Raw genomic sequence first — 16,802 nt, forward strand, 5'->3', positions numbered from 1 at the left:
GCTTTCAGTTAAAACAGCTCAAACATGCATTTTAGTCCAGGATTAGACTTGAGCCTTGACTGTGAAACCGGGGGTAAATGTTTAAATGAATCGTGCATCCCTCTGTGTCCTGATTCCTGAACCACACTGTCTGAGAACCAGTCTTGTGCTCAACACAGGACTAGAGGATCCACAACACAAGCCACAGTCCTGAATTTGGCAACATCGTTTGTGATCTGTATTAAGAGTCGATCTTTGCGCTGTGTTTCAGAAAACCCTGCGAGCGATGCTTGTCTACACCCCCTGTCACTCTGTGTCAGAGCGGACTCGCCTACAGCAGCTGCTGCGGCCCGTGGTGGAAACCATACTGGTCAAGTGTGCAGACGCCAACAGGTACAACTCGCTGAAGAGCGTCTCTGATTGGGCCCTAGTCGTCATGCGTAGTGGATAAATGAGTTGCCTGGGTGTAATTGGCCTGATCCAGGATTCCTCCATTATTCAAAGCTAGCCAAAAGGGGAATGATCACAATCAGAAGATCTGGTATACATCAAATCATTTCTAGGCTGTCGTGAAGTTAACAGGCTATTGCCACCTAGTGGACGGGCACTGTAGGCACAGACAAATTATTGCTTGTTTTAAAGAGTTGTCAGTATGAAATCAAATGTTACTGTTACTTCACCACGACTCTCTGGTCATATTGTGAATGATTCATTGGTGCATGTTATTTTAAAGTAAACAATCTTTCATCAGAATCTAGTAACTGAAAGCTTTTCTCTGACGTCCTCTTTTCCCCATCCAATCAATTCTTGATGTATAATCACGTGTTTATTTTTAGTAGTCCTGTTGACTTTAAATGCTCTTTTGAAGTAGGTTTGCTAAGTGTACGTGTTTGTCTTGTTGTGCTCATAGTCGCACCAGTCAGCTGTCCGTGTCCACGCTACTGGAGCTGTGCAAAGGTCAAATGGGGGAACTCGCTGTGGGCAGAGAAATCCTCAAAGCAGGTACAAATTTGTAATCAGCAAATCTGTGTAACAATGAAATATCCTGAAGTTGGCTGGTGGTTAATATTCCGTGAACAGCTTCCTATTTCTTATTATTTAAATTGATAGTGCACCCAGAAAGGCAAATTTAGTTTTTGTGGCTGGCAATCTACAAGAAAAGCATCATAAAAGTAGTCCATTTGACTTTATTAACGATATTCCATGTTGTTTGAAGTTATTTATGTTGTGTCCCAGAAGACACACTATACACTATGCACTATGTACTCAACTGTCTAGTGCAGGGGTGCAAAGCCCAACCCCGCTCCAGCACACATACCTGTAGTTTTCAAATAAGCCTGAAGTGCTTGATAAGGGTTGAAGCTGAACTCTGTAGGGCTGAGTTTTGCACCCCTGGTCTAGTGTATAAGGTTTAAAATGTTATTTTGTCAACCATCACTGGAGTCTGATAGCCTCTCTCCATTCGTATAAAAGGAAAGCTGTGACAGAGTGCAAGAAATGTCAGACATTCTACACTTCTTTTTTATTTATTAGTTACATTTTGACATTTTCAGTGTGAACACCCTACACTTTATATTACAAAACCGCATAGAATAGAGCATAAATACGAGAATTGGGATGCACCTATACTTTAGCTTTGTGTGAGGAATAAGAAGCTTACATTATTGACTGATAAATGTACCCTTTTTTTTTTATTATTTGTTTGCTTTTCAATGGAAACATGTTCATCTCTGATTTTCCATTAGGCTCTATTGGTATCGGTGGAGTTGACTATGTCCTGAACTGTATCTTGGGCTCTAAAACGGAGGCCAATAACTGGCAAGCACTGCTGGGTCGTCTGTGTCTGATCGACAGGCTCTTACTGGAGTTTCCTGCTGAATTCTACCCTCATATTGTGTCAGGTGGAGACTGCAACCAGGCCCAAAACCTTGTGGAGAGGTACAGAAATACATGCTAATCTCGCTGAGTTTCTGTTTTCCGGTTATGAACCTTTATAAAAGTTTGCCATTTTTGCAACCCTGTAAATAATTTTTAGGACATGTCATCATTTTCTAGAGATACGATTTTAAATTATACAGTTAAAAACAAGTACTGGGATTGTAGATTTAACCTAGAATAATTTCTTGCATATGTAAGCAAAATGGAAATTATAAATCTAATGAATCAGAATCTAATCAAACTGAATCGAGGTCAAAATCAAATCGAATTGGGACATCTGCAGTGTTACCCATCACTCATTAAGAGCTTGCTAGATTGGTATCTGTTTACTTGTTTTTTTTTTGGCGAGCCACCCAACAGCTGATCAGCCAAATTTAATGTATTAAAGGTTGTTTTTTTGTTTTTGTTTTTTTTAGTTTTTACTCTTGTCTTGAGCAAAATGCTTCACAAACACAGCAGTTGATTATTTCATGTCTCATCCTTCTTAAAATCTTAGCCAAAGGTTCTGTCTGTGCAACCAGACCTTTATATGGTAACAGATGACATTGTCTCACTAATTGTATGGCCCATTTGGGTCACACCTTTGCAGACACAGTAACGCCCAAAGTATACTTCGGCGCGCACATGTGCAAGTGACTTGAGCACTTAAAAGCAAAGTCCACTGGAGAGTATGCATCTGCCGAGCGCGTCTTTCCGTGCTCATGGCCAATGGAGTGTACTTTGAAAAGCTAGCATGCTCAACTGTGTGCGAGACGGAGCGCAATGTGGAAAACGAAGTATACCCGGGCCTTTACTGTTGATTGCATCTCAGACCTCAGTTGTACCAGGGTTGCAAGCAAAGCATCGCTCAATATTCATTCAGTTCTTGATAATTGAAAAACGATTTTAAAAGTAAAGGAAAACCAGTTTGCAGTCTTTTTGTGGAAAGTGCTTTCCTGTATTGGCATTGGTTTTAACTCCATTATTTTGCCTTTGTAGGTACCAGAAGCTGCTGCCTCTTCTAAGTTTTGCGCTGCAGTCCATCGATAACTCTCACTCCATGGTGGGTAAGCTTTCTCGTCGCGTCTTCCTGAGCGCTGCCCGTATGGTAGCTCGTGTGCCTCATGTCTTTGTCAAGCTTCTGGACATGCTCAGCGTCACCAGTTCCACTCACTACGCCCGCATGCGCAGGCGTCTTCTAGCCATCGCTGAGGAGATGGACATCTTGGAAGCCATCCATCTGGGAGTGGACGACCTACAGACCGGTCACAGTTCGCTCTCCAATGCCTTCATCGAGCCCACCGCCCCCCATAACTCCCCGTGTACGACAGAAAGGAACTCGCCCACCCATGGTCTACAGCAGCCGACCGCCAAGGTGCCGCTTTCAGGTCAAGCCAGTTCAACTCCTGTAGATGACATAACAGAGAGACTCTCAAACATCGTCACAAGCCCTGCTGAGTTTCCAAAGCCCCCTATTCAGGCCCGAAACAGACCTAGTCAATGTTTGAACTCCCCCTCATCCAGTCAACCCCCGAGCCTTCCTTCTCTGTCCATGGCCAACGCCACTGCCTTCCCTCCAGAAAACCACAAAGGCCTTCCACAGAGTTTTATTCCCAACAAACTCCCCCAGTCCTCACTGAGTTCCCAGCGCAAGTTGCCAGTGCAGAAGGGATTAAGTGGAGGTGCCTGTAGTGGGAAGGAGCCAGAGAAGCTGCCCTCCCCTGTGTTCACCCAAGCTCGACCGCTTCCCTCGAGTCACATCCACTGGCCCAGACCCTGTCGACCCTCTCCATCTGATGGAGCTAAAGCTTTAAGCCCAGGGACAAAGAGCAACATGAAACTGGACCTTCAGGAGGGCAGGTCCAGAGACGAGGTGTGCTGCAGTGGCGGCTCTGCTCTCATCCCCAGCGAGGACACGGTCTTCACACCAGTCGAGGAGAAATTCCCCGGCATAGACGCTTCGGCCGATCTCAGTTCCAGCATCGAGGACCTGTTGGAGGCCTCCATACCTGTGGCAGACAGCACCGTCACCTTCCAGTCCGAAGTGGCAGTGCTGTCACCGGAGCAGGCCAACACCAACGACGACACCTACAGTGAGGACATGACCAAGAACCAGAAGTGCAAGGAGAAGATGGAGGCTGAGGAAGAGGAGGCGCTGGCTGTGGTCATGGCAATGTCCGAGTCTCAAGATGCCCTGCCTATCATCCCGCAGTTACAGGTGGAGAAAGGAGAGGACGTGATCATTATTCAGGTGGATGTAAGTGCATGGCTATTAATATCATAGTAAACTCTGCTCAAAAATAAAGGCGACTCCTGTACACTGTCAGAAATAACAGCTTGTCACTGGGGCAGTACCCTTAAAAGGACAACATGGTACCTTATTTACCCCAAAAAGGGTGCATATTAGTAGATTAGGCCCTGTTTAGACCTGGTATTAAGATCTGTTTTGGTCGAGAGAACATGGTGCTTGGTTGGTTTTTCATCTTCAAACCAAACTTGGGTCTTCAGCCGACAAAGTTTAAATCGTGTCTGGCTAGTGCGCTTCCCATAATGTTTACGCATCAGGTCAGTAGGCGGAGAGCATGTGGTCTTTTGTGGATGTTTGAACACATTCGATTGACCACATGAGCGTTTACACTACGAAAGCAATCCGGTCTAATGCGTTTTCGACTACCTCTGTAAGTGGTCAAAAGTGGAAAAGCGCAAAAGGTTTTAGACCCCGTTTACACCTGTATTAGCGTCGTCTACTTGTGATCCGATCGACCAAACAGATCTTAATACCAGGTGTGAACAGGGCCTGGTTCCTGTACCATTAAGGTTCCACCGTGAAATATGGTACAATAAGGTTAGGTATGGTGGAAATAAGGTACAAAGATGTCCCATTAAGGGCACTGCCCCAGTTACAAGCTGTTGTACCTCTAAAGGTTTTCTGAGAATGTAGAAAGAGATTTGACACCAATAACATCTAGGTCTTAAACCTTGACTTTTCAATCATTCTGCCTTACGCAAGCACTGCTCATGTACAATTTTAGGATCAAAAAGTTTGTTTGGCTTCATTTCTCCCTGCCTTTTTTCCTTCTCATGGTCAGACACCAGAGACTCTGCCTGGTCATACCAAAGCAAAGCAGCCATACAGGGAGGGCAAGGAATGGTTAAAAGGGCAACAAATTGGCCTGGGTGCCTTTTCGTCATGTTACCAGGCTCAGGATGTGGGCACTGGTACTCTGATGGCTGTCAAACAGGTGAGAATATCTGTTACACACACCACCCGATACTTTTTCCTAACACTTTATGGGGGATCTGTGTGTTTGGATGGTTGTAAACGCAAATTAATGAAAATTATCCGAAAATGCGGAGAAATTGTTAACGGGTCACTTACTCAAGGTTGGACACCCCTGGGGTATACAAAAGCACTAAATATGTACACATGGGGGCTGAATATGTTTTGTTTTTGGCAGCTATTGCAGAACACATACAGACACGATGGTTGATTGTAATTTTATTCATCAGGTGACGTATGTGAGGAACACCTCCTCAGAGCAGGAGGAGGTGGTGGAGGCACTGCGAGAGGAAATTCGCATGATGGGTCTCCTTAACCACCCAAACATCATCCGAATGCTTGGGGCAACTTGTGAGAAGAACAACTACAACCTTTTTGTGGAGTGGATGGCAGGTGGGTTGTCCACAAACTTGCAAAGAGTAAAGGTGTGGTCAACGGGTCCAGTATTACTTTCAAACCAAGCAGTTTTTTGTTGGTCAAGATTGGTCAAACTTGAACCTGCTGTGAAATATGCTCTTGCGCAAAATTCCCATTGGCGTGGAATGTTGAAATGGCTGGATTTGGGCCATGAAAATTTGCTGAACAAAAGTAAATGTAACTGCTCCTTAAATGTAGTGGTCGTATTGGGATCTCACCAGGGTTGCCAGGTCCCAGAAAAATGTCCAGTCCAAAGACTCAAAATAATACAGCGTTTGCCTGTGTGTACGCTAGACTACATTAGAGCATATATGGGACAAACTGGGTTTAATATGGAAAGCTACTTTGATGTCTTAAACTTCAAATGCTTGTATTCATGCTTATAAATGAATCACTGCTTAATGGGACGATTCTGTATTATATATGCACATTGGCAACCCTAGCTAACACTTATTATTAGCAGCCTAATAATTAATATGCCAAACTCAAACTACCTTAAAATTCCAGTTGTAAGCGAATCTCACGTAATCCCTCTTTCTGAAGTGACATCAAACCATCTCACCTCTCTTTCAGCGGTCCTTAGTTTGCCAGTTATTCTTTCTGAGGATCAATACACATTAGTAAAAGGATCCATTTTAATTTCTTTGTCTACAAAATAACTTTTTTCTGTGACCACTGTACATTTACATTTAGTCATTTAGCAAACGCCTTTGTCCAAAGCGACTTATAAATGAGAACTAAAGCAAGCGAGTAATCATGAAGAGGCAAAAAGTACGCAAGAAGTGCTCAAAATACAAACTTCAGGCATTGCTTAGTGTAGCATAAGCCAGAAAAGAGAGGATTAAAGAGGCTAAGTGCTCACAGAAGAGATGAGTTCAGCTGTCTTTTGAATGTTGTCAGGGATTCTGCATTCCGGATGAGGGAGGTCATTCCACCAGCAAGGAACTGTGAATGAGAATGTTCTGGAGAGTGATTTTGTGGCTCTCTGTGATGGCACCACGAGACGTCGCTCGTTGACCGATCGTAGGCTTTTGGTAGGGATGTAGGCTCGTAGGAGTGAGTGAAAGTAGGAGGGAGCTGAGCCTGTGGTTGATCTGTAAGCAAGCATCAATGTCTTGAACTTGATACGAGCAGCGAGTGGTAGCCAGTGCAGAGAGATGAACAGAGGTCTGTGAAGGTCAGCTGGTCATCAAAGATTACTCCAGTATTTCTGACTGACCTTGATGGGGTGATTGAGGATGAATCTAGCTGGAATTTGAAATCGTGCTGTAGAGACAGATTGGCAGAGAGGACGAGAAGCTCAGTCTTTGCCAGGTTGAGCTGCAGGTGATGTTCCTTCATCAATGCAGAGATGTCCGCCAGACGTCTTGAGATCCGTGCAGCTACTGTGGGATCATCTGGTTGTAATGAGTGGAAGAGCTGTGTGTCATCAGCATAGCAGTGGTAGGAGAAACCATGTGCCTGTATGATGGGTCCCAGTGAAGTGGTGTAAATGGAGAAGAGCAGGGGTCCAAGCACTGAACCCTGGAGAACACCTGTGATCAGCTGATGTGCTTTGGATATTTCAACTCTCCAGGCAACCCTGAAAGACCTACCTGTGAGATAGGATTCAAACCAGTTAAGTGGAGTTCCTGTGATTCCCAGTGATGAGAGGGTGGACATAAGGATCTGATGATCCACAGTGTCGAAGGCAGCAGACAGATCCAGGAGAATGAGATCTGTGAATGAGAATCGTGATTCGCAGGGCTTCTGTGACCTACAGTAATGCAGTCTTGGTTGAATGGCCTTGCTTGAAGCCAACTTGGTTGACATCCAGCTGGTTATTCTGAGGCAGGAAAGATGATACTTGGTTGAAAGCAACTCGTTCAAGTGTTTTCGCTATGAATGGTAGAAGAGAGACAGGTCTGTAACTCTACAAGTGACGTGTTCAATGTTGTTTTTTTAAGCAGTGAAATTACCCAAGCCTGCGAGTTGAATAGGAGGAGAGAGTTGAATGTCTTGAGAAGTGTTCGTGTGTTAGAAGCGCTGTTGATCTTGTTGTGGAAATATAAAGATTTCGCAGCATGAACAACAGAAAAGGAAGAGAGCAGAGATTGATACATACTCAGGTCAGATGGGTCTTTTGATTTTACGCCATTTCCTTTCTGGTGTTCACGAAGAACATCAGATAACCAGGGGTTGGAGGGAGTAGCACGTGCTGACCTGGAGGAGAGAGGGTAAATTAAAATTTAAAATGTAGCCCAAAAAAAATGAAAACCGCAACACTGGATCTCACAATGCTTTATCACATTAACAAGAGGCCCTTTTGGCTATTTTCCTCTTTGTAAGTAACAGTTTTTAGAATGACTGTTTTACCAGATCTGTCCTGGTCCATAAAAGTCATACCTGTAACTCCTCTGTTTTCCTCAGGTGGCTCAGTATCTCATCTCTTAAATAAATATGGCGCGTTTAAGGAGGGCGTGGTCATCAACTACACTGAGCAGCTCCTACGAGGTCTCTCCTACCTCCACGAGAATCAGATCATACACCGCGACATCAAAGGTAAGCTACCGGAGCATGGCTACCGAAAGAACTGCTATTGTCTCAAACTGGGAAGAATGGTTTCCAGCGTACTCTTGTGTCCTTTACAGGTTGGTTTGGTGGATAGAGAAGGCAGTGACTTTTTCAGTAAAATATTTTTGTGTGTTATAAGCTCTGTTCCAAACCTAAGCAGGTTCCTACTGTTTTTTTTTTTTTCAACTCTGTTGCAGAGCATTGGAGCTCTGTTTGTGTAATGTGGGGTTGTTGCCCAAGTGTGGCGGTTAATTTCAGTTCTAGGCAGTAGACAGCAAGGCAGCTCACTAGGTTGTGGAGCAGACCCATATTTATGGTTTCCTTTTAACCTGTGTAGGTGCCAATCTACTAATCGACAGCACGGGCCAGAGGTTGCGGATAGCTGATTTTGGGGCAGCAGCACGTCTGGCTTCAAAAGGCACGGGTGCGGGGGAGTTCCAGGGTCAGCTCCTGGGAACCATTGCCTTCATGGCTCCTGAGGTAAACATTTGAACTTAAAAATACAAAACCTGCCTGTTTACTACATAAAACATGTTGAGATTGAAGTGTTCACCCTGAAGTGTTTAAACAGGCCACTGTTTAAAGGATTAGTTCACTTCAGAATTAAAATTTCCTGATAATTTACTCTCTCCCACGCCATCCAAGATATTCATGTCTTTCTTCAGTTGAAAAGAAATCCAGGATTTTTCTCCATATAGTGACTTCAGTGGGGTCCAACGGGTTGAGGGTCCAAATGTCAGTTTCAGTGCAGCTTCAAAGTCTCAACACGATCCCAGCCGAGTAATTAGAGTCTTATCTAGTCAAACTATCGTCATTTTCTAAAAAAAAAAACTAAAAAAACATTTATATACTTTTTAACCACAAATGCTCGTCTTGCACTAGCTCTGTGATGCGCCGGACATTACGTAATCGCGTTGAAAGGTCACGCGTGTTCCGGTTCAAAATGTAGGGTAGGGCGAAAAACATTTTCTCCTCCAATGTCATCCGACATTGATGTTTTACCTTTTATTAATGTATTTTTTTTAAAAGCCTTTTGACTTAGTCTTTGCACATTTGCTTTGTAAACACTAGATCTGTACTTCCGCCTACGTCACGCGTGACCTTTCAACATGATTACGTAATGTGTGGCGCATTGCAGAGCTAGTGCAAGACGAGCATTTGTGGTTAAAAAGTATAGAAATGTTTATCTTTTTTTTGAAAATGACCAATGGTTTCTCTATATAAGACCCTTATTCCTCGCTGGGATCGTGTCGAGCCTTTGAAGCTGCATTGAAACTGCAATTTGGACCTTCAACTTTTCGAAGAAAGAAGAAAGAAAGACATTAATATCTTGGGTGATGTGGGGAGAGTAAATTATCAGGAAATTTTAATTCTGAAGTGAACTAATCCTTTAACTTCTGTGTTCCATGAACGTCCATTTGGTATAGCAAGTCAGACACACAATATCAAAACTACTTTTCACAACTTGCATTCAAATAGGACAGTATGTAGCAATGGCAAAGTTTCTTTGTTTTCAATTTATATTTGATGTATTAAATGCAAACATTACAGCCACAAGATGCTTCTGTTTGGGTTTTAAACTGGCTCACAATACTCACTTTGCTTGGGTCCAATTAATTCAACTACTTAAAGGAGATGTAGAAGTTAGCCTTCTCAGACTCTGCTTAAAGCTTTTGGTTGGAAATTGAGAGACTGAGAGAAAGAGACCTTCCCAGACAAAAGAAAGCTTGTTCATTTTGAAGAGGTTTCAGTAATGAATACCCTGCTGGGAGAGGCAGGGCCAGCTGAACTGCTTCCTAATTAAACAGAGTTTGGGCACACAATAACAACAACGACACAAGGGGTCGGCCTATTGTGGCTTCCACAAAAGAACTGCAATTTACTTTCATTTCAAGTTACTCCGAGATCTAAATCCACTTTGTCCTATTTTCTTGACTGGCCACGCAAGTCTGAACGCCACACAGAGAGGTCACCAGACTTGACCACAGTTTTGTGAAAGGACAGTGGCATTTAAATGTCCAAAGCTTAGAGAGCAAGTAAAGTTGTGCACCTATGGCGCGGCGTGCAGAACACAATACCAAAAAAAATTAAAAAAATAATCTAAAACCTGGAGTCACTGCAGAAATAAAACCTTTGGATTGTCTCAGGTGACCTTTTGTATATCTGACTGGTGTCTTATGTTTTTTGTTTTGTTTGGGTCTTTTATTTTAAATGTACTGTTAGTAAGTAAATTCTTTAGCTGGTCAACTTTGGAAACCAGTTGTGTCAATTAGTGCATCAGGAACATCATTTTAGAATACAATATATATGTGTGTATGTGTATATGTGTATATATATATATATATATATATATATATATATATAGTGGCTATTGTATATAGCCAGAGTACTGAAAATGTGCCAGTCCGTTAATTTGTGGTCCTTTACATGCCTATACTTATAATGACAAGTGGACTAGGGCTCATTTGAAACCAGATACTGTGGCAGCAAATAATGCACCACAGACAGAAGCTGCAGTAGGTCTGAGTCGGGCTGGGAATCTCTCGGCACCTCACCATTCAGTTTGATTACAATTTCAGAGGCCTGCGATGATCAAACTGCTATCGATGCATCTTTTTTTTTTTTCTCTACAGGATTTTTTTTTTTCACTGTGTGACTTCATTTTACTTTCAAAGCAAAGTATCTGTAATGGTCCATAATAAATTTACTCCCAATTATGGGTGGGAATCTTTAGGCACCTCACGATTCGATTCTGATTCTAGGAGTCACAATCCATTTCCAAAATGATTCTTAATCTATATTTTGTTCTTATTAATTAATTAGTTTACCGAATCTACAATTTTATAAGACTAATATATCTGCTGCTGTCTATCATTGATGTTAATCAAACAACAAAACACACATAAAATAACTGAAACACTTTTGTAACTTTAATAAGGATAAATCTGTATAGTTTGGCAGAGCAGGTAAAAATCAGAACCGGCCCGCCTTGGCTAGTGGGAAAAATCCTTAGTTTTGAGCCCTGATATATTAAAAGCACTGCTAAATGTGACATTTATTATAATAGGTTTATGTGAAGTTCACTTAAATTAAAAGTATCCATCTCATTGATCTCATTTTCTAAAGATGTTGAAATGTGTCTTGTGACATACAGCAACAAAATTGTGTGAACGCTGCTAAAGGGCCAGCTGTTTTATGGGTAGAGTCGAGAGGATTGTTTTATATTTGATGGCAGCTTTATTGAATAGTCTCGGCGTTACTACACTACTGATTGTGAACTGGTGTGATTTAAACGTGTGTGTGTGTGTGTGTGTGTGTGTGTGTGTCCAGGTGCTGCGAGGGCAGCAGTACGGGCGCAGCTGTGACGTCTGGAGTGTGGGCTGTGCTATTATAGAGATGTCCTGTGCCAAGCCTCCCTGGAACGCTGAGAAACACTCCAACCACCTGGCACTCATTTTCAAGGTGAGGATTGAACTGCATCTGTATTAGGACTTTATGAGCAAAACAATCAATGTAGTCATGTTTACTGAGAATTTAAACCATTTATAATACATGTTACCATGAGTTAATGTAAATGACTTCAGGTGAGTTAAGTACTTGACATATTTGACATTTCCTTAAATGTTTTTGCACAATCATTTTCATGCTGAACAAATAAAATTACTAGTTAAAAACATGTACTAAATCAGTACTCAGTAGCTTCAGGAAGTAAAAAAGCATATTCTTGCATTATAGGGTTAAGTTCAGGTGTAATGATGTAAAAAAAGACAATCTCAAAAAGTGTATTGTGATTGTCAAAACATTTTAGTAACTACACTGAATTTAATTAGGTTTAGTGACAACATGTTACAATGTTTACATGATACAGTTTCTGGGAAGCTACGTTTGTTTATTATTGCTTGACACAAATTTAACAAATTCAGTTCTTGTGGTTTGATTTAATATAGACTCGTTTGGATAAATATTAGGTAGGCTACACAAGATAGGCGTTCATTTTTCTCAAGAAAAAAAAAATCTCACCTAATGCTGTAAACATACAGAGAGCCCTATCAGCTGGTAGTATTATATAAGGTTAAAAATAGCTCAAATTAAATATAATGCGGTTTTTATTATAATAACAACTTTATTTAATGATATAGCTAAGTAAAAAATATAATAAATATGTAATATTGTACACATATTTAGCAAAATACTCTCTTTCTAGCCAACTGACGTGCTATATGCTAGCCTATAATATGGTCATTTAATGGCTTTCCTGAGGTAGGCTAAATGTTATGTGACATAATTGTTCTCCAGCTGTTTTATTGACCCCTTTCCGTGGTTTAAAAACACTGATTGATTGATATTATGTATGAGTAATATACATTTCGGTAAGTTGTACTGTATCTTTCAACAGTGTTCATTCGTGTTTATTTACTATTAGCTAGAGATGATCGGTTCACGTGCCGCTAGGGATGTGTCACGTCACATTTACAAGCGCCAAAACCATATTTATTGTTTGAATTTCATACAAAATTGACAGAATCTGAGATTTTTTTTTTATATCGTAAGTAATTTGCTCTGTCTAGTCTCGGTCTCCGTGTCCTCTTTGCTTTGCCATTTTTCTGTGCGTGAGAAAATGGATCTTGAAAAGTGTCAATTGCGTGAGTCTCACGGTGATATTAAGATGCGTTTTGGTCAATCGGATCACAAGTGGACGACGCTAATACAGGTGTAAACAGGGTCTAAAACGCTTCAAGCTTGTCCAGTTTTGACCACTTCCAGAGGTAGATGAAAACACATTCGACCGGATTGCTTTCGTACTGTAAACACTCATGTGGTCGAATGTGTTCAAACATCCACTAAAGACCGTCCTCTCTCCGTCTACTGACCTAACGCGTGAACATCATGGGAAACGCTCTAGCCAGACGGGACTTAAACTTTCTAGTTTAGTTTGAAGATGAAAAACACACCAAGCACAGTGTTCTCTCAATCATTCCTGATTTCTAACACACACTCACAGCGCTCAGCGTAATCTTACGGCTGACAGAGCAGAAACTAAAGCTGATGTTCTCCGTGTGTTTCTCCGTCGTCTCTGAGTGCGTTCATATGTAAATTGCAAGATTATATTTTGTCCATTAGATCGAAAGATCTGGAAAAAATCATTTACGTTTACCCGCCCATAGACCCTCCCCTCGACGAAATCAGGACAGAAGAGGTCTAAAGTGGACAAAAGAGACGGATTAAAACACCAGGTGTAAACAGGAGTGTTTCTCCCGCGTCCACTTGTGATCCGATCAACCAAACGCATCTTAATACCAGGAGTAAACAGAGCATTGGCTGCACCCACCGGAAGATGCAAATCGAGTGATTTTGACTTGACCGCTACAGAGCTTTTGTTAACCAAAAGTGGTTAAAGTTTTTGGCAAAAGGGAACATCAGCTCTTTTTCTGTCTTTGATGATGGGCTGAAATTTGACAAACACATAAATACAGTGGTCAAATCATGCTTTTTTAAGCTTTGACTACTAGTAAAAGTAAAACCTATTCTGTAAGGAAATTTTTTTTTGAAAGAATAATTCATGCTTTTATTACATCTAGATTGGATTACTGTAACTCACTTTACTTTGGGATTAGCTAGTCGGCTTTATCCCGCTTGCAGATGCAGCTGCAAGACTCTTAACCAGGACTACACGGCCCACATCACGCCGGGTTTACGTTCTCTGCGCTGTGTGTCATCCAGTGAATTTTAAAAATCTTCTTTTAGTGTTTAAACGGTTCGGTTCCTCCTTACCTCTCGGATTTATTGACTGAACATCGTCCAGTTTTGTCCAGAGATTGTTATGCATTCGGAAGTCTCTGCCCTTCTGTGTTCGATCTGCATCATCACATTTAAAAAAAAAAAAGTTTTATATAGGAAGTTATATTGCATTGTGTTTGTTTTGTTTTATAATTATATTGTATTGTCTTTTTTATTGTGTAGCTCATTGGTCAACCTAGAATGTGCTAAATGGTGCCATATGAATAACATAGAGATTCTCACTGACTCGTCCCTCAGATCGCCAGCGCCACCACAGCTCCAGGCATCCCCCCCCACCTGTCCCCGGGCCTGCGGGACGTGACCCTGCGCTGCCTGGAGCTGCAGCCCTCGGACCGGCCGGCCTCGCGAGAGCTGCTGAAACACCCCATCTTCAGGCACAGCTGGTAGAGACGGCACACTACTGAAGCCTGCTCCTGCTGACACGCTCTACTGCTAGTCTACACACTTCTGTCTTTCACAAACACAACACACTCATCGCAGAGGGCCCTAAATGCTGTATCCTCAATACGTGATGCAAAAAACATGATTGCACATCTGTATGAAAGTGCCATTTCTGTTTTAAGTGTAGATCTCTGCTCAGTCCACAATCAGGTCATCTTTAGTCGAGTGACGGCGTTCAGTGGCTCATCTGTTAAACCCCCCTCACATTTAACACATCGGATCTTCATGTCAGGCCTCGTGTGTTTTCACACCATGAATGTGTGTTGGTGAAAGACAAATCTCTGCTAGTTGAACTAGCGCACCGCTGAATGTGAATGCTTATGATGCCGGTATGGTTCACTTTTCATTTCTAAACGGAGATCTTGTTGTATAAATGTCTGGTTTTACATGTTTTAGCTTAATGGGTGTAATTGGGATAATCCTTTTCAAAGCTATCGCCCAATTTTAGACTGTGATGTGCGTCTGTAAATCTTGTTTAAGAGTCCCACTGGAACATAATTTCGGATCTCCAGCTCGATTTCAGTTTATATGTCGTGATTTGACTTCTTTCTTTACTTTGGGTGTCGACTCGTCGTGATTCAGTTGAAATTTCATTTCCTTTTCAGCTGTTATTTACTCAGCCATGTTATTGGTGCTGTTCTGTTCACGTTCACGAAAATCCAAGACGTTTTGTAAACGATTAAGCTTCCTAAAGGAATATTCAGCTCGCGTAACTGAACATTTCCTCGCGTGTTATTTACTCCATTACAAGCGTTGAACATTTCGGTGGAGGGATCATATTTAGCTAACGACTTTAGTGCTCGTAAACACTGTTTTTTTTTCCCCAAAAACCTTTAACATTATGCATGTTCTGAAAACATGTCAGGTGTCTGAACTGTAGCTCTTCAAGCGTTGTTGCTTTTTAGGTTTTCTTCCATTTTTAAAACCATTTTTAAAAGAATAATGACGACCTTATTTGGACTCCGTTCACACAAATCTTGAGTTGTAAACGTGACGATTTCAAAAATATTTTTTAAAAGTAATGTTATTTAATGCAAGTTCTACTGCTTTATGTGGAAAACAGGCTGATCAAGCTTGAAGAGTTAAGATGTAAATATGAATTTTGGTAGCTAAATGTATTTTACTTGACTCCTGCATTTTTAAAGCCACACTTCTCATCATAAATACGTATTTTGTTCCTGCAATGTGTGTTTTTTTTTTTCTTTCTTGTTTTTTTTTTTTCCTATGCCTTTATGAAAGCTTTAAAGTTATGCACTCTGTCTTTTTATATACTGGAAAGGTGTCTGTTTCAGTCGGCTTGATAAAATCTAATCAGTATTACTTGAGTTTTCCACATCTTCTGTCGTTTCTTCAGTTCTCCTCATCTCACTGCGTTCTGTTGTTGGGTTGTTTCATGGGCTTTTTGTTCTGGGCTGAACGGACCTGTATGAAATGATGCTGTTTCTCGTCACTTGGTGGTACTTTTTTATGTGAAGATTGTCTATTGCTGTTTTATTCCAGTCTTTTCTACCTCAGGTGTCCTCTAGAGTTTTCTTCTACCAAAGTTCACTTTCTCAATATATATATATATAAATAATTTTATATATATATATATATATATATATATATATAAAAATATATATTCTTTTATTATAATTTTATATCTCTGATTCTTTGTTTTTTTTCCTCAAAGATCTCCAGGGCTTAAGGGCTAACTTATATTAGCACCTTTTATTGTGCAAATAAATCTCTGGGTTCAGCAAAAGAAAATGAAAATTGGCTAAAGCTGTATCTTTTAATCCTGTGTAGCTTTTGTCAAAAATGTTTTAATTATTAGGTTTTTACCCCATTTGAAGCATTTTATAATGAAATCTACCTATTTTGGTCTTTATAGCAAATAAAACGTATAGGAAAATCAGTTTGTTGTTGTGTTGTTGTTTTTTTTGGCTCTTTTTGGTTCATATTTGGTCCTTTTATTCTCAGTCAATACAGAATACAGCAGCACTGGATGTGCTGATTACATGCGGCTCAATCAATCTAACTACGGTTTCAATTACATCTGTAAGAAATATGGTCGTCTTAACATGCTAAACTTCCTTTAGTTTAGCTACGGCCTGTTTTACTATGGTGATGGAAACCAGTAAAATCCTATACACCTTTGCCTTAAAACAAGTTTGTAATGTTGTGATCCACCTGGGAGGGTTTTTTTGTTTTGTTTTTATACAATAAAAGCTTTATTTGTATATATACCTGTATGTGTGTGTGTGTATGTGTATATATACAGTATATGTATAAAAGCTGATTATATGTAATCTGGATTACATAATCAGATTCCAAGAATTACTTGTAAATTGATTATATTACATTTTAAAATACTTTTTTTTAAACGTATTGATTACATGATTACATTCACACAATGGCAGTAAATTATTCATCA

General features: G+C 40.8%; 1 protein-coding gene across 2 annotated transcripts in view; it reads left to right on the top strand.

Annotated features, from left to right (window-relative positions):
* The window catches only part of map3k1 (mitogen-activated protein kinase kinase kinase 1, E3 ubiquitin protein ligase), a 62,091-nt gene extending 45,808 nt beyond the window's left edge, over positions 1-16,283 (top strand). For both annotated transcript variants that reach the window (XM_084400704.1, XM_084400705.1), the window contains exons 11-20: positions 251-372; positions 890-981; positions 1,725-1,917; positions 2,896-4,153; positions 4,986-5,138; positions 5,407-5,569; positions 8,003-8,134; positions 8,484-8,626; positions 11,477-11,608; positions 14,183-16,283. In XM_084400704.1, the coding sequence (XP_084256830.1) occupies positions 251-372; positions 890-981; positions 1,725-1,917; positions 2,896-4,153; positions 4,986-5,138; positions 5,407-5,569; positions 8,003-8,134; positions 8,484-8,626; positions 11,477-11,608; positions 14,183-14,332 (2,538 nt within the window). In that variant the 3' untranslated portion in view covers positions 14,333-16,283. The remainder of the gene's footprint in view (positions 1-250; positions 373-889; positions 982-1,724; positions 1,918-2,895; positions 4,154-4,985; positions 5,139-5,406; positions 5,570-8,002; positions 8,135-8,483; positions 8,627-11,476; positions 11,609-14,182) is intronic.
* The last annotated feature ends 519 nt before the right edge of the window (positions 16,284-16,802 follow it).

This window comes from Rutilus rutilus, assembly GCF_951802725.1.
Source record: "Rutilus rutilus genome assembly, chromosome: 25".
Lineage (NCBI taxonomy): Eukaryota > Metazoa > Chordata > Actinopteri > Cypriniformes > Leuciscidae > Rutilus > Rutilus rutilus.